Source organism: Camelus ferus, chromosome 1 (assembly GCF_009834535.1).
Source record: "Camelus ferus isolate YT-003-E chromosome 1, BCGSAC_Cfer_1.0, whole genome shotgun sequence".
Classification (NCBI taxonomy): domain Eukaryota; kingdom Metazoa; phylum Chordata; class Mammalia; order Artiodactyla; family Camelidae; genus Camelus; species Camelus ferus.
The window spans coordinates 9582387-9606876 of NC_045696.1; the positions used below are offsets into that span (position 1 = coordinate 9582387).

Here is a 24490-nt window from a genome sequence, read left to right on the forward strand (position 1 = left end):
GGCCAGCAGGGGCTAGTGAACAGCTAGGAGGCAGGCTGGGGCACCAGTAGTGTGCTATGGGCTGAAAGTTTGTCTCCCCACCTCTACCCCAAATTCATATGTTTTAGCCCTCTTCCCCAGTGTGATGGTATTAGGAAGTGGGGCCTTTGGAAAGTGATCAGGTTTTGATGAGGTCATGCGGGTGGAGCCCCACATTGGAATTAGTGTCCTTATAGGAAGAAAGACAGGCTCTGTGCTCGTTGTAAGAGAGAGATTCAGGAGAATGTGTTAGAAGAGGACTGAAAAATTGATCAATAAAACTCAAGTCAGAGCAGAAAAAGAAATTTATGTGTCTTCTACCTTCAGCATTAGGGACACAACTCAACACACTGGAAATTTTAATGACGTGAAACCAACCAGCAGGATTACGTTAATGAGCCTCCAGCAGAAGTCATACATGTCAAATTGAACCACATCACTTCCAGGACAGGGACTTCTGCGTGGCTTTCACGTGGGAGCACATCCTGAGGTTCCTCAGGGGGTATTATTGCTGTAATTATTATTTGCCAGAGAGGCACTAAGCTGTCTGTGCCCCAAGTCATGCTCCTCCTATCTTGTTTGAAACCCTGATTGCCCCATGCCTTCTGCCCCTAGGCTGCCCCTAAGGCCCAAACAAGCCCTTTCACACTGGTGCCTCTTTGTTAGCAGGAGGTGCAGAGGGGAGCCTCTCCAGGCAGGGCCCTTGATCCCACACCCGCTGCCTTGCAAACTCACTTAGCAGGGAGTTACATTGGGAAGTTTAATCAGCAGAAAACAAGAGGGGGTCCCAGCTGGAGCCCAGGCTGTGTCCCCTGCTGGGGTCGGATGTATCTGAACAATTGTCAGGGAGGCTTTTTGCAAGAAGAGGAGAGGGTATGTTTCCTCCTGGGGTAAAGAGAGAAGCAGGGAAGTAAGTTTGGGCCCCTCTCGGGTCCCGAGTGCCCAGACATCCTAGGAAGAATTCTGAGATTTGGGGCGGGGCTGCTTACGTCACAAGCACACCCTGAACCACGTGATGGGCTGGGGTGGCGGGGGGGGGGGGCGCGTTGTGCTGATTGGCTTAGTTCTGGAGCTGGACCTGACAGGGCTTCCTCCCAAAGAACCTGAGCTTCCTGGGAGACAGGTGATCACCAAGGGAACTCAGGGCCCTGTTGCGAAGTGGGCGGGGAAATGGAAGCGAGGGAGGCAACCACGTGTCCACTAACAGTGAGACAAGAAGGGACGAAAACTAAGATTTAATGAACACTACCGATGCTGGCTGCTTTGACGTATGGTCAGAGGAGATCCCCTTATAAAAATGCCGCAAGGCGGGTGCTATAATTGAGGCTCAGAGAGTCTGAGACGCCTGTATGTTGTCAAACAGCAGGGCAAGAGGCTCAAAGCTAGGTCCACGTGATGGTTCTATGAATTCTTTGTCCAAAATACACCTTTATTTTCATTCACGGTGAGGAGTGGGAAGGCTGCCGGCTCCCGCTAGGTTCATTTCTCTCTCACGCCACGTGCGCACAGCGGGTGGGCTGGGGCTCCGCTCTGTGTCGCCCTGTCCTCGCTCTGAGACCCAGAGTTCCCGAGCATCCGCTCTCTGAAACATCTCTGCTCTCTGTGCTGAAGGGAAGCGCTCCAGGGAGTCCCACCTGGATGATTAAATGATTCAGCCTGGAAGAGACATGCGTCACACCCAACTGCCACTCACTGGCTAGATTAGCCCCATGGTCCTCCCAACCACAAGCGGGCAGGGAAGCCCAGGGCCAAAAATCTGGGCAGAGGACCAGTGGCTACCAGAGTCCAACATGATCTGGGGATTCTCAAACCATGTGCTACGGACTGAATCTTTGTGTCCCCCACAAAACTCCTATGAGAAAGGCTAACCTCTGATGCCTGGTGTTAGGAGGTGGGGCATTTGTGTGGGTGATGAGATCATGAGGGTGGGGCCCCCATGATGGGATTGGTGCCCTTTGAGAGAAGACATGGGCGCTTGCCTCCTCCAGTCTCTGCCCAGCCCACGTGAGGACACACCGGGTAGACGGCTGTCTGAAAACCAGGGCTGAGCCCTCACCAGACGCTGGATCTGCCCACACGTGATCTTGGACTTCCTGCCCCCAGAGCCGTGAGAGCTGAGCACTCGCTGTTTAAGCGGGGTCTGTGGTAACTTGTTACAGCAGCCCAGCGGGACTGAGACGCCTTGTTGCCTGGATTCCTCAAGTCTCCACAGGAGCAGGGAGAAGCCAGCCCCGTCCCCTACTTTTCCCCTACTCTTCTACCCTTTTCATTTCTATAGAACTCAAACCTTTCTCCATTAAAAACTCTACCTATGTGTACATGAGGGAAAAAAAATTGTTCTGTTCCTTTCAAAACTAACTCTGAGGTCCCTGCCAGCTCTGCACCCCCAGGGACCCCCCAGGCCCTGAGGAGGCCTTGTTCTCAGACAGGGGGTTTCAACTTGGCCTCACTTTAGAATCACATGAAAGATTGCAAATATTGTGGTGATGTCTAGGCCTCAGCCAAGACCATTTCAAAGCTCGGAGACCAGAAAGAAGCAAAGCTCCTCCCAGGGTTCCTGGATGCACCCGGCTTGAGGATCGCTGTTCCAGGCAGGGTGTGGGAGCAGCTTCAGACCCTGTGTGCTGGCCCGTGTCTCACAGGGGAAGGCTGGAGGGGAAGCCCAGGATGGGAGATTGACCTCAGCCTCATGCCTAATGCCCCTAACATTTCCTGCACAGCCACGTTTGTGGACTAAGACTCAAACTCACACACGTGCACACACATCTGTTTATATGCGGGACAACTCCTTTAGTTCATGGGATTTTTTTTTTGGAGGGGGTGCGTCGCGGTGGACGAAACCACTCTCCAAGTGTTCCCTTCCTTTGTGGGACAAGCATGATTTGCGCCAGGTACACAGACAGAACCAGAGCAATACTTACACACTGAGCTAAGGTCTCTGCCACTGTCTGTCTTTGAACTGAACAAACCTGATCCCCTAGTCATGCAAAATTAATTTCAGTGAATTGACATGTTACACTGTTCTACCTTAGAATACCCGTTCCCCGGGCAGCAGAGAAGAGAGAAGTACAGAAGCGTTTTCTAGAAAAGCAGATAGTAGTTACTCTCAGGGCCAAGGGAGAAGGTTGTGACTGGGGAGGGATGCGTGGGGTGGGGGGCGCTTTAGGAATAGCAAGCTTCTAGCTCCTGTCCTGGGAGGTAGTTACAGTGTTGCCTCTTAAGTCCTCATGGAGACATATCCATACTGCCCCCTGGTGGTTCTTCAGCCACCCTGCAAAATCTCTAAAGTAGGAGGTGATCCAAAGTGAAGCTTTGTTCTTTCTCCTAGGCCCTCAGTATCTCCCAGTGGAACCCATAGTTAAGGATGGTGTAGCATCAGGGGAAGGAGCAAAGGGAAGGGTTCTCTGAATTTTTCTGGCCATCCATAGTTCAATGCTTTGCTTGAGTCCGGGCTCTGAGAAAGGCGCTTGGAGAACACACGCTTCGTGTTAACGTCACTATACTGGGTTAGTCGTACTGCCTGGCATTGCCGCAACTGGAATCCCCTTGGGGATTCCCTTTGTGGGAAGAAAATCCTCATCCATTCAATAGTCAAGTAAGGGACATAATAAATCATTTTGTCCACCTCTTCATTTGAAGGAATCCATCATGCTCACTTGAGAAACATCTTTAGCTCTAAGGAGACAAGAAAATACAAACAAAGGAAGTTGAAGAGGCTGCTAGAGTTTGAAGCAAACTAGCATTTCGCCTTGAATATATAAAATTAAAGTCCTTTGCAGATGGGGTATTAAATTAGCTCAAGAATTGGCAGCTCCCAGTGAAAGATGGGTGTGCAGGCCAGCTTTCCTTTGCTGTTGGCCATACCCTCTTCGTGACACTGGAAAAAGCACTCTTGATTATGAAAGTGGGCAGACAGCGGGCACAAAGTCTGTGCACTCACAGACAGAAACCACACGCACGCCCAGGTCTGTCCGGATGTGTCAGGACTGTCCCCTTGGGGCCAGGCACAAAGCAGGTGCTTAGAATGGATGAATAAATACAAATATTACTCTCCATCTTCATGACCCAAGTGGAAACGAGTCAGGAACTCGACTCATCACTGTTAAAAGGTTGCTGTCAGGGGCTGAATTGTGTCTCCCCCAAATCACAGGTCGAAGCCCTAACCCCTAGTACCTCAGAATGTGACTGTCTTTGGAGATAGGGTCTTTAAAGAGGTGATTAAGGTAAAACAAGAGCATGTGACGGGGCCCTAAGCCCATAGGACCAGTGTACTTATAAGAAGAGGACTTTAGGACAGAGACACGTGGGCACACAGAGGAAAGGCCAAGTAGGGACATGGCGGGAAGGCAACATCTGCAAGCCAAGCAGAAAGGTCTCGTGAGAAACCAGAACTGCTGACACCTTGATCTTAGACGTCTAGCCTCCAGAACTGTGAAAGAAAGAAATGTCTGCTGTTTGTGGAATTTTGTTATGGCGGCCTTAGCAAACTAATATAATTGCCAGTCTCTCTCCAGACCCACTACAGATGCGATGTCAAAGCAATGTTTTGTATGGCCTGTAGTTCCCAATACCATGTCATAGAAGCCAGAAGAGAACTGTTCTGAATATGTGTTCCATGACGCTTTGAAATCCAAAGCGTATCTATGGGACTGGCCCTGCTGTAAGAAAGCCCTTTATGAGGTCATCATCCCATTCCTGCTAGATCTCTGCAGAGGATAGACACCCAAGCTTTCAAAAACACTTGAGGAGCCACCATGCCTCACTTTGCAAACCCTCTTTTAAGAAACATCATTATCAGAAATCTATTTGGCAGCATCAAGAGGAAGCAATGTCTCCAATATTTGAAAACCCTGAGAACACTGCAGTATGATGGCTTTACAACCATATATCTTGGGGAAACTGATCTCCCTGAAAGTCTTGTAACTGGGGAAGATTTCAGCGACGGCTATTTCATGCCAACTCCGACGTGGTGTATTGTGCACGCCGGTGGTGGTCAAGGATGGGTGCCTTGGAAATATCGGATGTTCCTAAGGGATGAGTTATGCGTCAGACAGGAAGACAGCCTCTTCTTTGAGTTCTGTGATGTGGTGAAAAAGACCTATGGGAAGTGTGTCATTGTGGTCAAAGAGCGGAGGCAGCAGGCTGAGCTGAGGCCAACAGAAGACAAAGAGTGGGAGGCCCAAGCCCATGTCCCATCAGTCATCAACTTAACGAGCATCGTATGTTGCCCTGAGGTGGCCAAGTCCTATGGCCATAAACTACTCTCCCTGCCTTCCCCTTACAATTATCTGAACCCTTTAGACTCTGCCTGGTCTTCTCTGAAATGGTTTATCATCAATAACAGAAAGGAGTTTTGTTTGCAGTCCATTGACAATGTGTATTCTTACCAGTATATACTCTTCAGTGATTTAATTAGCAAAGGGATTGAAAGGATAAACCCAAGCAAATGGAAAACACTGACTAACAAAGTGCGAAGATGGGAGAACTACTATCTTGGTAAATTTTCCTAAGGGTGATTCCAACAAGCAGTAGGACTGTAATACAGGCACTATCTTTACCAACTCTGTTGGCTCTGGACCACTGCAGCCAAATATACTACAACAACGATTTCACGGGGATGCTGTGAAGACTGAGGTTCCTAAGAGCATTGGCCAAGAGCTTTAGGTTCGCTGGAGGTTTCATTAAAGCTTGTTGGTAAATTAGGGATCTGGACTCCCATCTTGTTGAGGCCATTCTGAGGGCTATTGTGTCAGTGGGAGGATTAGAGTTAACCCAGCTCAAAGGAGGCTGGCAGGGAGCAGACGTGAACAGAGCCAAAGACTGTGTGGTCAAAATTTGGGTCTGAGAGAAAAAGAGAATCAAGTGTGTGGTCACAAAGAGTGGAAATTGTGTAGTGTGCCAACTGGTTTCAGCCCACCAGAACAGTCCACCGGGAGCCATCTTCCCAGCAGCAGATGTGGTCCAGATGGTGGCTGAACAGGATGTTCCCTTCCTGTTTCTTGAAAGCAAGGAGGCAGAGGCTGAGCAGGAGACAGCCAAAAAGGTGAAACCCCATCCAGAGCCTCCAAGGCAAGGGGGCGGTCCCCATAAGGAACCTGGGAAGCTCTGGCAGTGTTTGGCTCAAGTGGGACTTGGCGGGTGAAAAGGTGACAAACTGGGGCGAGGGGATCTACAGAACCCACTTATCCAATCTGTCTCCCACCCCAACTCCAAGAATCCCAACAGGAGGCCATCAGACCTTCACGCAGCTGCTTCTCAGGGTTGAGCCGCCCGCGGCCGGTGCAGCAGCACGCTAACCAAGTTTGGGGGCGCTGATGGCGGTTGCAAGGGTCTGTGGTGGTTATTTTTCACTTCTACAGAGAAAGGCCTGCCTCCTATTAAACATAGCAAAAAATTCACTCTTGTTTATGTATGTTCAGGCAGTAAGTTTACAATAAAAGTATTACTGTATTATTCTGGGGTGTGTCAAAAACAAAATCTGAAAATTGCTACCCAACTCCTAACAGATTGGCCTCTGTATCAGATTGTGAGGCCAGGTTCCTGCTGGCCCAGCACGGAAACATCAGATTCTTTGCTTGTCTTCCTGCCAGACTTCCCTCCTGCAACTCCCTGGATTATTTAGAAATGCTTTGTCAGAAAATGGATGTTCAGTGCTTTTCAGTGGACTTCTGCAGCATTTCTGTTACCATGCATTTTATCTGGGGATAAATTGCACCTACCACCGCCAGCCCCTTGGAACCAGACAGCCTCAGCTGTACCTCCCACTTTACAGCAAATGGTGCAGGATGAGTTTCTGGTGGCTGCTGTAACAAATTACCACATGCTTGGTGGATTAAACCAACAGAAACTTATTCTCTCTGGGTTCTGGAGGCCTGAAATCTGAAATTAGTTCCACTGAACCAAAATTAAGGTGTCAGCAGGGCCACGCTCCCTCCAGAGGCTCTGATGAGAATCCATTCCTGGTCTCTTCTGGCTTCTGGCGTCTGCCGGCATTCCTTGGCTTGTGGCCACATCACTCCAATCTCTGCTTCTGTGGCCACATTACTTTCTCCTCTTCTGTGTCAAATCTCCCTCTGTCTCCCTTGGAAGGGACACTTGTGATGGCATTTAAGGCCCATTCAGATAGTCCAGAATCATCTCGCCATCTCAAAATCCTTAACTTCATCACATATGCAAAGATTCTTTGTCCATACAGGGCAACAGTCACAGGTTCCAGGCCTTAGGACCTGGATGCCTCTGGGGACCACCATTCAGTTGAGCACACGTGCTAAAGGAGGTTTTCTTCTGCCAGCTGAAACGCCGCATCTCCCGCCGGCAGTCACCCTGGTGGGATGGCTCTCGCTGCATGCTCCTTTAGTGTGGTCGTTTTTACTACTTGTCTCATGTACGTTTTAGAATGTAAGTTCCTTGAGAGGAAGGAATAGTACTCAGACCTCTTTGGCGACTTCAGGGCGCTGGCACTGTGCAGGCCTACGTGCAGGTGGCCTGGTTTGGGGACGTGAGTGTGTTTTGCTCTATGTCACATTTCTCTCACGCCTGCCCAGAGTTCTGTAGTGACCAGCACTAGCAGCCATGCCTGCTTACCTCACTGAATCCTCACAGTGGTCCCCGATGTAGGAACTACCACTGTCTCCAGTTCTCAGATGGGTAAACTGAGTCACGGAGAGATTCCTAACTTGCTCCGGTGCAGAGGATCTGAGGTTCAAATCCAGAGTTCACGGTGAGAGCCATTGTGCACACAGCCTTTCCGCGACTGAGCAGCTTGGTTCAGCCTCATAACAACCCCCTCAGGTACCTTCTGTCACTTTCCTATTTTACAGAGGAGGAAACTGGGATGTTGAGAAGTCACTCAGGCCAGTCAGATGCTAAAGCCTGTGTGCCCAGCCACCACGCTTGGCTTGGTTATTGAAGCCCAGATTTTTCCTTTTCACTCCTACAATTCACACGGCATAAGGCTCGCCTCTGACATCAGACTGACCTCAGCCAGCAAAGCAGCTGCCCCCAACCAAAGACCACAATAATATGTATTACAGCACAAGGTCAGGCTAGAGGCCAGTACCTTTTAAAGACACGTCATTTTGCAGTGAGAAAAAAAAAAAATGGGAGGCTTTTAGGCTATTAGATGAACTAGAGAGACCAATAGGAGCTATTTTTGTTTGAAACCAAAATGATCTAATAAAACAAGATTAGGGTTCTATTCCTTCGAGGCCTCGTTCAATCATCAGGAAAGCAAGTAGGAGAAAGCGAACGGTGGTGTAACCAGAAATCAAGAGCCATCGTTAATGTGCAATTTAGTTACATAATATTGTTCTCATAATTAAGAAATGCTGCTTTATACCAAGCTTGGAAACTTCCAGCAGAAAATGGAAAATGCACTGGGCTTTGGGAATTGGAGGGGCCTAGTTGGAATCTCAAGTTTCCAGCTGGTTAACGAGGAGACTTCGGACACATGACTTTACTTCCCTGAGGCTCAGTGAGCTCAGCAAACCAGAGCTGAGGGCTTTGCACACTTACCACGTGCCACACCACTGCATCGTGTCCAGCCTGTCCATGGAGACCTACTGTCACTGACCTCACTTCCTTTTCACTCTTGGAAGAAAATTCTTGCTGCTTTTTTATCACTGGTTATAATAAGAGGAGACACACTCAAGATACTTTGATCAAAGGAAACTTTGTTCTCTGGCATTTCTTTTAAGACCAGCTATGATCAGTTAGGCAATTACGGGTAATAAGAGGTTTCTCCTGGTGGAGGTGGGCAGGGAGGATGCTGAGTGCAGCCTGCAACCTTTCTGGGGGCAGTGTCGTATGGAATAAAGTGAGCGACAAGGCACAGCAGCCCTGCGTGTGTGGACACGTCCTCTGGAGAGACTCTGATGTCAGGTGGTGCTGACTCTTCTGAGAGGTTGGCTGAGGGACTATTCCATCCTCTCTGGTCCTTGCCAGCACCAACAACCACAGCCCCACTCCCTTCCCATGGGCCAGGGTGCCCCCAGGGGAGGTGGGTGTTAGAAAAGGTGCTGCCCTGGACTGAGCCCAGAGGTAAACAGACAAATAGAGCTGGATGCTCACTGGCTCTGGCCTTGACCGCTCAAGGAAGGTCCAGGATCAGTTGGGTTGATGGAGCCGCACCTGGCCAATCAGGAAGTTAAACATAATAGAAGGTGCTCCACCCCTTACAAGAACTAGAAGTGCCCAGGTGGCAGTGCAGGGCTAACATGATGCATCCATGATCATACAGAACTCAAGGTCTCATCTTTTTATTCCACAGTCCTACACGTGGTTCTGTCCTCAGTCACCTCACTGTCCACAACGTCTGCTGAACAAGCCTTTGCATTAGCATTCCAGGCAGCCAAGGAGACAGGGAGGAAGAAGGGCCCGCCCCTTTCAAGGGGCCTTCCAGGAAGTCTCACATAACACTTCCACTTAAATCTCACCGGTCAGACTTAGTCACAAGGGAAGCTGGGAAATGTAGTCTTTTATTTTGGATGGCAATGTGGCCAGCTGAAAGTCCCTGCTCCCTTCCCTTTGGTGTTACTCATCCACTCACCAAGCATTCGAGCACCTTCTATGTGCCTGTAATGTGCACTCAGGACAGGGGCCCAAAGAAAGCAAGCTCAGGTCCTCGAGGCAGTCAAGCGGGTGGTGAGCACCTGTCAGTGGTCCGTGAGATGCTGGAGGTGTGGGGAGTGAGGGCTCAGAGTCCAAGGCCTGGTGCTGGGGAGTCGTGGGCAGAGCAGCAGGAAGAGGGGAAACAGGAACAGAGGCCAGAGGAAGGGGGAATCCATCACCGGGAGAAGCAGGGAGGGGATGGCCAGCCAGGCAGAAGCCTGAGGTAGTATGGAGTCTACCCGCATCCCCGGGCGTGGAGTGTGCGAGCGTGTGTGTATAGCGTGGGGAGCAGTGTGAGCAGAATGAAAGGAAGGTGTGGAAGGGACAGGATGGAAAAAGAAAAATTGTTGTATGAGAAGGAGTTTGGGCTCTTCTAGAAGAAAAGACCCTGAGGGGTGCCGGGCAGGGTGATGCCTTCTCAGGTTAAGGTGGGGAAACACGTTTCCTGCTGAGCCGTCCACTCAGTTCCCACTGGTTAAAAACCTGAGTGTGATTTCCAGGCCCAACGGCAGGCAGTTACAAAGGCCTCACCCCACAGGGCTCAAGGAGGCAAAGCTGTCCTCCCCAACAAGACTTGGTGACAGCCAGGGCCCTGCTTTCTGCCCTAAAGGGCCGGGAAGGAGAGGGGACAGCAGAATCCAGCCCCTCGAGCCCCACCCACCACACCCAGCACCCCTCCTCTACCTCAAGCCACAGGGGAAACGGAGGCCACTGCCCAGCTCCCCTCAATATCCCCTCGCCCTGCACTGACCGGGGCCTCCAGTGCCCGGCCCCCAGATGCCACCCACCCGCAGCCCTGCAGGTTCAGTCCTCCCTTCCTCTCCCATTTCCTTCAGCCTGTGATCAGGATCAAGCTCACTCCATCCGGAAAAACCTATCAATCTCACCTTCCTCCAAGGCTGCCAATGTCTCTGTCCCCTCCTTTGAGGTACGCAGCGCGCTGCAGCGTTGGGAAACACAAGTTCTTTTACAATTTTCAAATAATCAGTTCATCATGTTTTCAGGTGAAGTCCCTCCAAATTTAATTCAATGGGGCTAATGGTGTCTCTTCAAATAGTATGATCAACACATTAGTGTCCAAAACATCTGGAAGCATGAGAAAACTAAGCCAATTATTTGAAAAACTAACCAGTTATTTATAACCAACATATTGCTTAGCCATAAGTTTGTCTCCTGAATTTGCAGACCACACACACGAAGTAAGAATGCAAAGGGCACTGTTTCTATTTCCTCTCGTCCTCCTGGCTCCCCACAGCCTGGCCTCTGTCCTCATTGCGTCGTCTTGAGGAAGGGGCGACCCATGACTCTGAAGAACGAGAGCACCTGCCCGCCCTGCCTGTCCTTGCACAGGAGTGAAAAGTACCAACCCAGAGCTGAGGTCCACATCCTGTCTCCGCCTCTGGCCAGCTGTGGGGCGTTAGATAGAGAGACCAACCTCTCTGTGCCTCGGCCCCCTCATTTGTGAGAAGGGTATGATGACAGCTGCTGGGGGTAACAGGTGGAAGAGCAAGTGCTGAACGAGGACCAGCGGCTGCCTTCTGGCTCCTGCTCGGCATTCTACCGCTCAGACGCTCTTCCCAGCCTGGCTCCTGGCTCATCTCCCTCTGCCCAGCACTTAAAGCTCAAAAGGAGACTCAAGACCCACCCCATCACAATCCCCTGGGGGGTTCAAACGGGAACACAAACTCCTGGTCACTCCCGAATGGGTTCTGATGCGGTGCGGCTGGAGTCCAGCCCAAGAATCTGCATTTTAAACAACCTCTTGCACATGCTCCCATTTGAGAACCTGGCCTCAATCCACTTTTCTCCCCAGGCTGTCCATCACGCCTTGTCTCCCTCTGACACAGACGAGACCTGCACTAAAGAATTGATCCCAGCGGGTGCCGGTATCAAGTCCACGTCGGGTGAGATGCAGCTCTGCGCATGCGCCTCAGGAAGGCGTCATCCAGGCCACTGTGCTTCCTAGAGATGAGAATTTGGAGACAGGATGGCGAAAGGTGACCTTTTTTCAAGCACCTCAGATTTTTCGTTTGAAATATTCAGTTCCTGAAATATATTATGCACGACTATGCCTCCCTAAGCAAAGTATATGAAGACAGTTTCACCTTATCCTAATGACTAAAATCATTATTATGAACAGGTCACAATGGGTGGCAGTCTGACCGTTGGCTTGGCGATCCTACCTACCAGTTCTTAGGCCTGGTCTCCTGCTTAGAGATCATCTCTCTTGCTCTGAGGTATTTCTGCTGCCAACAGCCTTTCTTCATTTCTGCTTCTAATGTGTTGTAAGCTTAAAGACCAAAAACGTGTTAGGCACACATCTAGTAAGATTAAATATGGTCTGTGTCAGGGAGTCTGGGGCTCTCCTGTGGGCGGAGGACGTAAATTCCAGTTTATGCTCTTTGAAACATCTTTCCCCTACCCAGGGACAGATTCGTTCTCAGTTACGGTCGAGTGGGGCTGGATGGCTGCAGTCAGATGAGGCCCTGGCTGTGGGCTTTAACAGTCACTCTACCCACCAGCATCCACCCACACATTCATGCACCAACCAGTTATTTAAAGTCAAGCTACACATTATGCTGTACACCAGAAATGGACACATTGTAACTGACTATATACATCAATAATAAATAAATGAAGTCAAACTACAAATCTACTGACTTCATGTTTATGGATTGGAATAGCATCCGAAACTCCAACGAGCGACCATCTCCCCCTAGTGGTCTAAGAGAGTATCAGAAAGGTTAACTTAAACCCCAAAACAGTTTACAGAAAACCCGTGGGCGTGATCAATGGTTTTGTCCAATCCTTAGGTCATCCTCTACCAAATTTCCCAAGATCCCAAAGCCTAGAAAAACATCTGTGTTTAAGATAAACATGAACATCTACTACGTAGGCATAGATTCTCCATGGAAAGCCAAGAACACCTCTCCAATTCCCTGCCTTTGGATTAATGAGGCTCATGGGTGGAAGGACATGTGGGAGGACAGTGTACCCAGAGGTAGGGTGTGCAATGCCAGATGTGCTGGGAGCTGGTGATGCCCTGGTCCTGCAGAGAGGTGAGGAACCAGAAGCTGACACCCCAGAGCAGGAGCCTAGAGCAGGGTGGGTGGGTCACCCGCCAGGCTACGGAGGGTGCCTGACAAAGGCAAGAGGGTAGGCCATAGCCCAGGGTCAGTCCTGGGCCCTACCTGAGCAGGTCAGGGAAGTGTGGGGCCAGGCTGCAGAAATCCCAGGGCACTGCACCTCTGTTCGGGTCATCTGTTCATGCTGTGTGGGACCCAGCCACAGCGAGGCTCCCGGCAAAGGCCAGAGAAGCGTCATGCAGGGAGGGTGAGGTGTGAGCAGAAGGCAAGGGCCCCTTCTCACTATTTCAGGATTTGTAGCTTGTAGGGCAGAGAGTCTCTTAAAACTCTGATCCTATATAACTTGTGTTTTCTAATTTGTGATTAAGCACACCCAGCAATCACAGTAGAACTGAAGAAGGATATAATTCCCTTTATTCCTCATGTTTAAAATTCCAAGTTCCACCAATTGGGGGCGGGGGGCATTTACTAATATGCAAATTTTCCACCTGGCCGCCACTGGCAATGAGACCAAACATTCCACCGTGTTTATGGCTTTGGTTATTGCTTCCTTATTCCCCATCCTCTCTGGTATCTTGAGAGAAGTATAAAAACATGAACCTCTTAATAGAGACCTCAATCTGTTATGTGCCAAGTCAAAATACCTATCAACCCCACTTCTCCCAACTCTGAAAGTCTCGGCATGTCCCATACTTCCTCTCTTAGCAGCAAACTGGTGGGCAGAGAACAAAGCACAGCGGGCTGCTCTTCCTTCTTCACAACAAGACTCAACAGAGTGAGTTTCTCCTAGACTTGGTGCCCATCATGGCAGACAGGTCTCCCCAGTACTCCTCCCTGCAAGGACCCCCACACGTCTGCGGAGGCCCGATGCTCCTGGATGAGCGAACAACCTCCCTCTGCTGCGATGGTAAAAACACGTGAGGAAGGGCTTGGAAGAGGGAAAGAGGAGGAAGGCGGGGTACACACCAGGGCAGCAGATCAGAGGGATGGAGGGGTGGGTGAGCGTGAGCTGGCCGATGCCACTGCTACGGCCCAGTCCTCTGTGGAGGGGCACCTATGATCTGGCACCCACAGCTCAGAAATGCTGGAAACGTAAATGCTGGGGTTTGTGTGTGTAAGAGAGAAACACACACACACTTTGGCTTATTCCAAACACCAGAGACACCCTTTTAACAAAGTATGTTTTTTTTCAGTAAACAAAATACTGGTTCTTTTAAAAGCGTATAAAAATTCACATCACTTTAAGTTAGGCTATAGCTTGGGAATTTATCTTCTGACACGTCATTCAATAATTAAGTCTTTCTTCTCAGCTGGAGTCCACTCAAGTTGACATTTAAATTACAAAACCTAGAAAGGAAAACCAAAAGGGTAAGTATGAAATGTCTGAGAGAACAACAGTGAATGTTTTACTTGCTCAGCGCTAACCTTTCTGCTCAGCCATTTACACTTAACAAATAGAAACCACTGAAGATTATCTATTCATGAATGTATTTTTAGCATCACAATTTCCTTTCATCTAAAAATTCCTTTTGTTTAAAACAAGGCTCCAGGCCAAGCTTTAAAAAGCGGCCAGCAAGGAGGGGAGACAGACTCCCCCGTCAGTTCTGGGCTCAGCCGGGGAAGCCATCCATCCCTGCTCACCGACAGCCTGTGCTGATGTCTGTGGGAGGGAGAAGTGTTTATGACCTCACACCTAATTTTTCCTCCTCTTTGTGGTTTAACCCACAAAATGATGACTCAGTATGGAAAAGAAATCCAACCAACATTGCAATAGAAACTGCCTTTCCTCGCCCTTTGTGATTTCGAAGTGCGTCCTCTTGCCCCACTATAGTGCTACTCCTGAGTTTCAGTCAGTAAAACATCTTTCTAGGAAAACAATTTATAAAGGCAAGGTTTCCTAACAATAGTTTATTTTGCCTGGCAAAGCAGACAGCTCACTGATGACCCATGAGCAGTGAGCAATGAGAGAGGACGGTCCCCTCCACTGGGATGAGAACAGAGGCGGAGGGAGCGCTGCCTGCAGCTCGCTCCCATGCATTCAGGACGCAGCGCAGCCAGGGCTGGGGCCTTGTGGCTGAGGCCCCGTGGCTGGATGTTCAGCCTGGGTTCAATTCTGGTTCTGCTCTTCCCTACATACGGTATGGGCCATTTTTTAAATCTGAATGGACCACACAGAACTGTTAGGAGTTGTCAATAACAGCGCTGTATATGAAATGCGTAGCTAAATGCTGGCACAGAATAATCTCTCAATACATATTGCAATTGTTACTAATAAGTGTGCTTTTTAGCCTTGACAAGTCTACTGGTGCTGTAAGGGAGTCACCTTTACAGAAGCCTGCCTCCAGGAGGAGAGGGGTTTGGGGGGGTCACCGATCCAGTGGTCCCTACCGTGGCCTGTTGCTGAGAAGACTACGGAAGAATCACCTAAAAGGTCTTCAAAAGAACAGATGCCCGGACCCAACCACAGACATGATGGAAGCTCTCTGGAGCCTGGGAATGTGCATTTTTAATAGGCACCCCAGGCAAATTCTGACCATCAGCCAAATTTGGGAACCACTGATCTAGAATTCTCTGCTACCATATTTGAACCCTTTAATTTTTAAAGAAAAGCGTAGAACTTTGCTGCTAAATGATGCAACTGGATGAGTACACCAGAATTAAGAAAACTGCTAACTGCTGTACGTTCGATCTGTAAGTGGGGGGTTTAATAACTTCCTGGTGCCTTAACTCAACAGACACGTTCCAGGCACCCCCCCCTGTGCTGTGACAGGCACCCGATAAAACAAGGAAGACTTTGTGCCTGACGAGGTGATCATCGGGACGGGTCTCTAGGCCAGGGGACTAACTGGCAAAGGCCAAGGGGCATGAAAGTCTACCATGGTCACAGAAAGGCCCGCAGGAGCGGAGGGAGGGGCAGACGTGACCTGGGTGAAGGGCACATTGGGAAGGGATTTACACGCCGCCCCTAGGAGTCGGACTTTATCCTGCGGTTAGCGGGGTTTCTTAATCTTGGGCACAGGCAGGGGTCTTAAATGACCTGGACCCCACTTCCTCCCTATCCCTGTCTGCAATTTTATGTACAATTTAGGTGTTTCTAGTATGTGCGCTTCTTTGGGTAAAAGGTCTACAACTTCCAGAAAATTCTCAAGAGTCCTGTGACCCAACTCCTGTTAAGCATCACTGCCGGGGACGAGACAGAACCACCGCGGGCCGAGAGCAGAGGCGGAGACAAGTGACACGTACTCTGTGGCTCATGGCAGCCAGGGCGTGCGGCCAGGATCTGCACACCTCACCCACACAGCTGCTGTGGCTGCGCTACCTCGACGACAGGTGGGGCCACGCGCCCTCACACGGCCTTCAGACCCGAGGGAGCCGGGATTCCCGGAACCATCACATCCGCTGGCGTGCCCGCCCTCACCCACCACGGGGTGCGCGCTTGTAAAGCCCCGATACCTGTGATTCCAGAAGCTTTAGTCATCTTTCTTCTCTGACTGCTTCTTCTTTTCAGCCTCCAGTTTTTGCTGCTTTGCTTCCAATCTCTTCCTTTGGTATATTTTGACTCCGGCAAATGCCAGGCAGAGAATTAATGTTTTGGCTGCCAAGATATACAGCAGCACAGGTATGTGCTCAAGAACCTGAAAGAAGGAGACCATTCTAAGTGCTCCAGAACTGGTAAGGAACGCTCTTCTACGTGCCTTCATTTGACAAACATTCACAGACAGGACCACCAGAGGACGACGGACAGAATAACTCTGCTCTCTCATAACCTGACCGGGCACTTTGCCGATCACCCAGGCCTTCTGCGTCTGAGGCAATGACACGGTCCAGAGCAAGGAGCCAGAGCCAGGGGCCTGGTTACAGCCCCCCCTCCGCCACTGACAGGCCATGCGACCTGGGTCAGTCCCCTGACTTTCCTGAGCTTCTGTCTCTTCATCCACAAAGGGAGGCCGGTCCAAACCTTCCTTCTGAATTCTCCACTTAGATCGGTGGCTATGATTTTTCTCTTGGTTCCAGCTACTCATTAGCACTGGTATTTGAAGGTAAAATAAATACAAAAATAAAATACAATACAAGTTAAAACATTAAACTTAGCTACTCATTCACTGGTCCTATAGTTAATTTCCTGTTGGAAGTTTTAACCCATTGGCTAACATGACGTCTGGGGAATAACCAGGGGTTAGAATTACTCACTCTCTGCACTAGCAGGCATTATTATGAAGTCCTGTATGTCACAATCAAATCTAAAGGCAAATGCTAAACGCGGGGTCCCCTCCACCTGGGACGAGAGACAGAGTGATGCGTGCAACTTGCTCCCGTGCATCCAGGATGCAAGGCAGCTGGGGCTGAGGCCTTGTGGTTGAGCACAAGCAGCTTAGAACACTGATTTGGTGTCCAAGTCGTTCCTCCCTCAGACCTACAGCAAATCTCCCCAACCTCCCCCAAATAATCCTCTAATTCATCTACTTTCTTGGAAGTTCACATTTTAGAGATGAGGCTTGGCTCTATGTTTATAAGCCAGATAAGAAAGGAAAGAACGTTAAATTTTACCTCCTTGGAAGCAAAAATCACCAGTTTGGAGATACAAACTTCCTTTCACGCTCACTGGGACTTCCCAGGCTGAAGCGCTGACTTACCCTGGCAGAGGTTAAGCTTTCAATTATCTCAGTCTCTATGGATGAGCCTCTGGAGTCCTATCATAACAGGGCCCCATCACAGCCCACAGTTCCCATGACCTAAAACCCAAAACTTAGCTGTAGAAGGTACAGGAATGTACCTCGCAGCCAGAAGTTAGAAAACCCACTGAAATCGAAACCCATCAACAATTGGACCCAAGTAAGTTTAGGTTTGGGTATTTACTTTCATTTTAAAGGTAGTAGAGAGGAGGCAGCAAGACGCAGAAGTTTCCGGACTGGGAGAGGGGTGGAGCAGTGGCAGTGGAGGTCAAGGACACCACAAGGGCTAAAGCCGAAGGTTTCAGGGCCCCTGTTCCTGCATCTCTCTTGGACAGATTTGCTAATTCCTCAGTTGTGTTAAATTTCTTCCTTTGATTTCTTTCTAACAAGCCCTTCATGTTAAGTCCCCAAACATGCAAATCTTCAAGGAGGTAAATGAATGAAATAATGTTGGGGTGGACTAGATCTATACCAATTAAAAATACAATACCTGTGTAATGAGAATGACTGACTTTTAAAATAGTCTTGCTCCTGCACAGGCAGTGTTGCCTGTCGCTGATGGCCACCAGCCGACAGAGCCAGAAAGGCAAGCCCAGGATGCACTGGGGGTTCCGTAGTCCTTCCTCCTCCTGGGACTCACCGAGTCAGGGCGTGGGGAGGGGCCATTCCTTTCTCATACTACATGGAAGGACCCCACCCTTCCCCCACCTTCCTAAACACGAGGTTGCTCCCTGGTAGCCCTGAAGCTGTGTCTGCCCAAAGTTGGAACGGTTCGGGCAGATTTTGTTTCTGACACAGGAAAGGACTCTTTTGTGACAAGCAGAGTTGGCCCGGGTGGTCAAGGGGGGTTGATATCACTCTGTAATTAAAATGAAACCTTGCTCTGTGCAGTGCCTTGCCGGTATACACCAGCATCGCCTGGGAACTCATTAACCCCGGGCCTCTGCAATCAGAAACTCTGGGGGTGGGGCTGCAATCCTTATTTTACCTGGTCCTCAAGGGGGCTTTGATGCACCCTGCAGTGAGAGAACGCCAGCCTCGGAGCCCCAAGTGCCACACTCTGATCTCTGTTGCTGAGGCCTCCAGAACCAGGTACCGCCTGTCATCCCTACTGACTTCAAGCTCTGCAGAGGCTAAAAATCCTCCCCTAAATCTGCCCCTACACTGCTCTCTGCTCCCCCCACCTCACTTACATCCTCTCACAGCCTCATCTTTCCCTCCCAACCTTTCTACGGGCAGCTCTGGAGCCCAAGTACATGCATAACAGACCCTCCCACATTGCCACTCCTTCACAGAATCCTCACTCTTCCTCCTGGACCTCAGCCAGGCTCTTCCTGGACAACAGTCCCCAGAGCCCTCTTGCAGGGCCCCCGGGCCCCACAGAGCTGGAGCTGGAGGGGGTCTGTTCTCTCCCGGCTCCCAGTTCCTGATTCCAGACCTTTCCAGTTCTCCTTGCAATGGAAAGCCAGGGGCTGTTCTGAACAAGGAAATGCTTAGAATAACTGAAGAAATACATACAATGAGATCCTAAGTTTGAAAGCACGCACATTACACTCATATATATATGGAAAAAATACTAGAAGAAAATATACCAAATTGTTAGTAGTAGCCATCTCTGGATAGTGAGATGATACATGATTTGGATTTGATTTTACACTTTTCAAAGCATCTGATTGCTCTCTTAGCTAACTTCCACCCCACCCCACTCCACCCACTTTGGGGAGGTAATGTGACACCCCCCTTCCCCCAGGAAGAGCTGCTGTTGCCCGCAGCCCTCTGGGTGCTCGCGGCTAACAGGAAACTCTCTGGTTGCCCCTGAACTCCGCTCCCACCAACTGCATCTGTGTTTCACAGGGGTCAATTGTTGTTCACGCCGCAGCCAGTTTATTTAAGTAGTATGTGATAGTAGAATAGATAACAGATAATTTATTTAAACACAACATTAATGAAATGTGACTATGTAAAGGAAAAGCTGTTTCCATGAAAACTAAGTTGAACGCTTTGAAGGACTCAATTTGAACTGGAAAAAAAATACTATTGGTAACACAAATGTAAAAGATTAGGGAAGAAGAGCATAAAAATCTGGAAAGATTTTGTATGTAAACTGCTTCATAAGATCTTCATCCACTTTAAGGAAACCGAAGTGTGAAACTGCAGGTGAAACTTTAAAGGCATCGTTTTTGCAAGAAAAACGAGGCGGATCTGAAGTCAGTGTACGTCCTCTCAGAGATAAGGTCTAGCCTTCCTCCAAAAATCTGGTCAATAAATGTACCCTTATATATTTGACTTAAAATAAAATATTAAATATTATTATGATTCCCACTTTACTTTCTCCTTTTTTCTTTTTAATCAACCCATCTCTACAGAACTGGTATTCTGAAGTTTTATAATCAGGAGAAAGAAAAAATTCAAGGCATAAATCTTTAAAGTTATCCTCACCTTCCAGTTCATGTTGGACCAACGGGGAATTCACTCCTGATCAGCACAGGCCACTCAGACAATCATAGGAGGAGAGAGAGCTGGAGAGTCAGGTCTCACCGCCCTGGTGGGGAGAAGAAACCGGTTGATGTGGGTTTTCTAGAACAGACCACCTTAGGAAAGCTTCTCTTTGATGGAGAGAGAGGACGCGTGCAAGACTGTAGAAAGGAGGGTTAAGAGTCCCCACAAGGTGACCCAGGGCCGGGCGGAAAGCACAAGGCCTGGGTGAGGGCTGAGAAGCCTTGGCTCTTGTTTAACAAAGAGCTCCTGGGCCACTCTGCACCGGGGAAGGGAGCAAAGCCCCAAGCAGAGGTGACAGTGCAGCTCACAAGGCAACACGTGCTCCTGTTCCATTCGTCTGTGGACACAGGAACCCAGGTCCAAAGTCTGTTCCTCCTGTCCTGAACAAGAGCTGGTTTGTGGGTGAGTGTCGTTCTATTTCTCAGGCCCTCCAAGTATGAGTTAAGCTAAGCTTAGTTTTGAAAAAATGTCTGGAGGGAAAGAAATAAATGATAGGGGGGGAAAATTGTCCTCAGAAAGCCTTTCATATCTAGAATTCCCTCTAAAACGTGAGGGAGACCTAGGGGAAGGGGAGGCAGAAAGTGACAAGGCAGGGCGGAGCTCAGGATGTGCTCTGAGGCCTCACATGTCACTATTTTTAGATATGACACATACCCCAAGAGTCAGAAGACTTGAGCTCTGGATGAGGAACCTACACACTCTGGTAAGTGACTTCCCTCTTGGGGCCTCGGTCCCATCTGCAAATGAAGAAAGGGGGTGTCAACTAGGCGGGCCCGACTTTTTCTGCAGTTTGGCAACTTACAGCATCATGATCACAGCTTCACTTTATCGTGCCCGGCTGTGCTAAAGTGCACTGCATGCATTAGCTCAGCTAGTCTTCACACCAGCCCCACGAGGTGTAGTTCACTGTCTGCACTTCAGACACAAGGAAACAAGTGACATGTCCAGAGTCACACGGGTGAAGAGGTGGTGGGGAGGGGGGCACAGACTGGGATTTGAACCCATCCAGTCTCTGGCTCCAGAGTCTTCTAAGGCAGGCAGACAGCTTTGCACCCACAAATCACAGGGATGCTCTTCTTTAAATGTACTTACAATTAGAATTAAGAAAAGCAGCACAAAATTTCACAGGCCTTTAGAATGGGGATAATGAGATAAACTTTAGGGACTTTTTTTTTTAAACTTTCACTTACAAAAGCATCTAAATATAAAAAGTTCAGGCCTTATCTATTCAAGGTCAATGTGTCTTGAAAACAAGCTGACAGCTGGCACAAGACAGCCAAGTTCTCCCCGTGACTTTTTCAAAGTCAGATAAGCTAACGACAGGAATTTACACCATAAATGTGTTTAAATGTGATGACCATGACCTTCATGTATAAATGGACTATTTGTCTTTAAGAGCTGCAGATTCTGACCTGCACTGGAGAAATACATTCCTAACAGGTTATTGCTGGAATTTTCACTTTCAGTGATCTCTACTAATTGCAGGAATTAGCCACGCTGTAAATTAAAATGTTTAAGTTTGTGTAAATTTTATTTTTACAACTCCTGCTGTTGTTGAGTTGTAGACAAATATAAGCAGACAAGTTTGGCTGTTCCCCACACGTTTTCTAAAACCAAATTATATAACAAGTGAATTAAAGTAGGTAAGATATTAATTCCCAAGGTCAAGGACCACAAACAGGTCCAAAAAGCTTATAGGAAGAAATAAACTAAAAAGAATGCCACCCACTTACAGCTCCAGGCCATGGAGGATCCTGCTCCCGGCCGGCACACAAACTATGTTTACTAGTGGTGTCACCTTGGACAAGTCCCGGCCTCTCTAAGCCTCAGCTCTCTCATCTGTAAATTCTCCTTCAGAGATTGGACTGGAAACACTAGGCACCATGCTCAGCACACAGAGAGCACTAAACAAATATCAATCATGATTATTATGATAAATCTCTCTTTCCACAGATGGACATGTCAAACTGAAGATCATAAGCCTGCAGCATCCAGCGAAAAACGCCGCCATCACAAGACAGCAGGGCATGATATAAAGAACCAGCACTGGACGACCAGGAGAACTGGCCATCTGGACTCTATTCTTGGTGGCACCAGTGGCAGGGCATGTGACCTGGGGCAAGTTATTAGCCTCTCTAAACCAAAGTGTTATCATTTTTAAAACCAGAATCCAAAGAACAACGCTGCAACTCCAAAATTCCTAAGTCACCATTCTCTTTGATATCATGACATCTGACTGTAAAAATATACTGGCAGCTGCCTCCACTTCACATCCAGAGTTATAAAATTCAATCTCTTTAGGACAGAAATATATTTAAAGTCAATCTGCAAAGTAGTGTAAGGAGTGCATTGAGGGTGGGAGACCAGAGGGCAAATCAATCAAGCTCATTCACACCCACTGCCTCCAAATTATAACTTTTCCTCTATTTCCCTTAAATTACATGCTCCAACTCAGCCATTTTTGTAGCACCCTGCAGGACTTGAGCAAACGAGAACAACTGAGAAAGCTAAATATATCAGCAGGCTATTTGCTCTGCTGCCATCTGTACACCTGATGTGATGTTAGAACCAGGAGGCAGCTGGTGTCTGAGGGTTGAACTGCAAAAGCCAACTACATGCCGACAATTTTAAGAGGCATAAAATCTATCAAGTGCAGGAAGTTTTAAACTTCCCCTGGAACTATCCGCAGTCTTAGCTTAAAACTCAAAATAACAATGGCTTACATAGATGTAGTTCTATTTCCTTTACCTGCAAAAATATTCTGATTTTTCCTTTGCTAGCTTTCTCCTAAAAAACAGAAAAGCTATTGGCTTATTTTGATTAGGCCAGTTAAAGCAACATGGACGATGTATAGTCCACAATCTATGTTTTCTTCTAGGCACACCTAACAAACCCAAGGCTCGGTCTGTCTCTTGGTGTCTAGGCTCATTCCAGCCACTAATTAGGCTGCGTCCTTAGGCTGAACTTTCCGAAGCTGTTCTCAGTCCCAGTCTCTACCCTTTCCACCCCAACCCTTTCCCCAGTCCTTTGAGGTAGCAGTAGGTGCGGGAGGAGGGGGTTCCAGATGAACCTTGGGTATCACTTGGCCGACCTCTGGGCCCTACGCCCGGGTCTGCCGGGGTTCCCAGGGCGAGGGGCTGGGTCTCAGTTCCTCTGTAACCAGAGAGCCGGGCCAGGGTCCTCCCAGCTGTCGGGGCATGGCCCCGACACTTGAGGAGCAACACCTGCCCCGCTCAGACCCGAGAATGAGGGCCAAGGGCGACAATCGCTTTCCCCACCATTCTGCAAATCCGGGCGTCCAGAGCTTTCGCTCGCCCCCAAATTTCTGGCCGGAACCGACTCTGGACCGCGCTCGCCCTGCCTGCCAGCCTAAACACGCCGCCCCCTGGTGCCTGGTCCGCAGAATCGCGGCGCCTGGACAACCGAGGCAGGCAGGGGCGCCCGGGCGGGGGGGGGGGGGGGGGGCGGGGGGGGGGAGGTTGTCACCCTGGCGGTCCCCGGTGGAGGGCGTCCTGAAGAAAAAGAGCGAACGCGGGGCCTGCCGTACAACTCCCCAAACCCCAGCGCCCCAAAGAGCAGCGGGGCCTCGGCTCACGATCCCCCTGACACGGACGCCACCCACTTACAACTCCAGGCCGCGAAGGATCCTGCTTCCGGCCGGCACACAAACCACGACTCCCACAATGCCGCGGGGAAACTACACGTCCCGGCATGCACCGCTCCGCGCGCCGGCGCAGTGGGCCCGGGCCGTCTCGCTGCGCGCGCCGCTCCATGCAGCCGCGCTGTGGGCTGAGGAGGCCTTTGTGGCACCGTAAATAGGGTCACAGGATGGAGTTGGCTGGGCCTGGGGCGAGCTGGCTGGGCATGGGCCGGGCGCTTTCTTCTAGGCCCGGGGCACGTTCTCATTCTGAGCTTACCTGAGCTGGAGGAGGACGGCGGCCGGAGGGGCGCTCGCTCTCCCTGGGTGCTCCTGGCTGTGTGCGACTGAAGCCACGTGGGTCCCCAGAAGTTTCCAAATTTAGCGTGTATCTTCTCTGCCAGAAATGCATGCATTTTCCTTTGGTATAGCGGTAGGGTGCCCGGTACAAGGTTCCCAGATTCTTTCCAGCACACGCTTAGTAAACTGGAGCGGAGTTTGAACGCAGTCAGTCCTTGCCCCACGGGAGGGCACAAACTGGACACCCAAATTCAAGGGTAACGAGAAGGAAGTTCACGGACTTCTTACTAGGCTCACCCTTCTCTGTATGAGTAAACGGAGGCAAGAGGAGATTAAGTGGCCGGCACAAGAAAACGAGCTGCAAATTGGAGCGGCATATTCGAGGTTTGAACCCAGGCAGTCTAACTCCAAATCCCATTGTGACGTCTTGGTGGTGATGAAATTCAGAATGTTAGGGAGCGCAGAGGAAAGGACAAACAGGGATTGGAGGGCGGGATAGGTGTTGTGAAGCTGGATGGTTAGTTCTGTCAACAAGTGACATTTCCCTGGAGAAAGTTACAAAAATAGCTTTGTTTTAAGCACTTTAAGGCTTTTGTCTAACAGAAGCCTCTTAATAAGTCTATAAAGAACCTGAGAAGACTATAACCATTTCACAGATGAGGAAATGG

General features: G+C 49.4%; 2 protein-coding genes across 5 annotated transcripts; one reads left to right on the plus strand and one right to left on the minus strand.

The window, feature by feature from the left end:
- The first annotated feature begins 4772 nt into the window (after nucleotides 1–4772).
- FAM243A (family with sequence similarity 243 member A) lies at nucleotides 4773–5528 on the plus strand. Its single transcript, XM_006187482.1, has one exon. The coding sequence runs from the start codon at nucleotides 4773–4775 to the stop codon at nucleotides 5526–5528; it is 756 nt and encodes a 251-aa protein (XP_006187544.1).
- A 7582-nt stretch (nucleotides 5529–13110) lies between these two features.
- SMIM11A (small integral membrane protein 11A) lies at nucleotides 13111–23856 on the minus strand. 4 transcript variants are annotated; one of them, XM_032471648.1, is made up of 5 exons: nucleotides 23512–23580; nucleotides 20540–20622; nucleotides 19826–19928; nucleotides 16167–16348; nucleotides 13111–14060 (listed from the first exon to the last, which is right to left on the minus strand). In XM_032471648.1, the coding sequence occupies exons 3-4, from the start codon at nucleotides 19835–19837 to the stop codon at nucleotides 16184–16186; spliced, it is 177 nt and encodes a 58-aa protein (XP_032327539.1). In that variant the 5' UTR covers nucleotides 19838–19928; nucleotides 20540–20622; nucleotides 23512–23580; the 3' UTR covers nucleotides 13111–14060; nucleotides 16167–16183. The 4 variants fall into 4 exon arrangements, with proteins under 4 accessions (XP_032327539.1, XP_032327561.1, XP_006187545.1 ...); XM_032471670.1 differs by lacking the exon at nucleotides 23512–23580 and adding an exon at nucleotides 23372–23488; XM_006187483.3 differs by lacking the exons at nucleotides 20540–20622; nucleotides 23512–23580 and adding an exon at nucleotides 23803–23856.
- Nucleotides 23857–24490: the final 634 nt, after the last annotated feature.

Bases quoted from the DNA above. Each gene is read 5' to 3' on its own strand.
- FAM243A (XM_006187482.1), top strand. From the start codon at position 4,773: ATGCCTCACTTTGCAAACCCTCTTTTAAGAAACATCATTATCAGAAAT.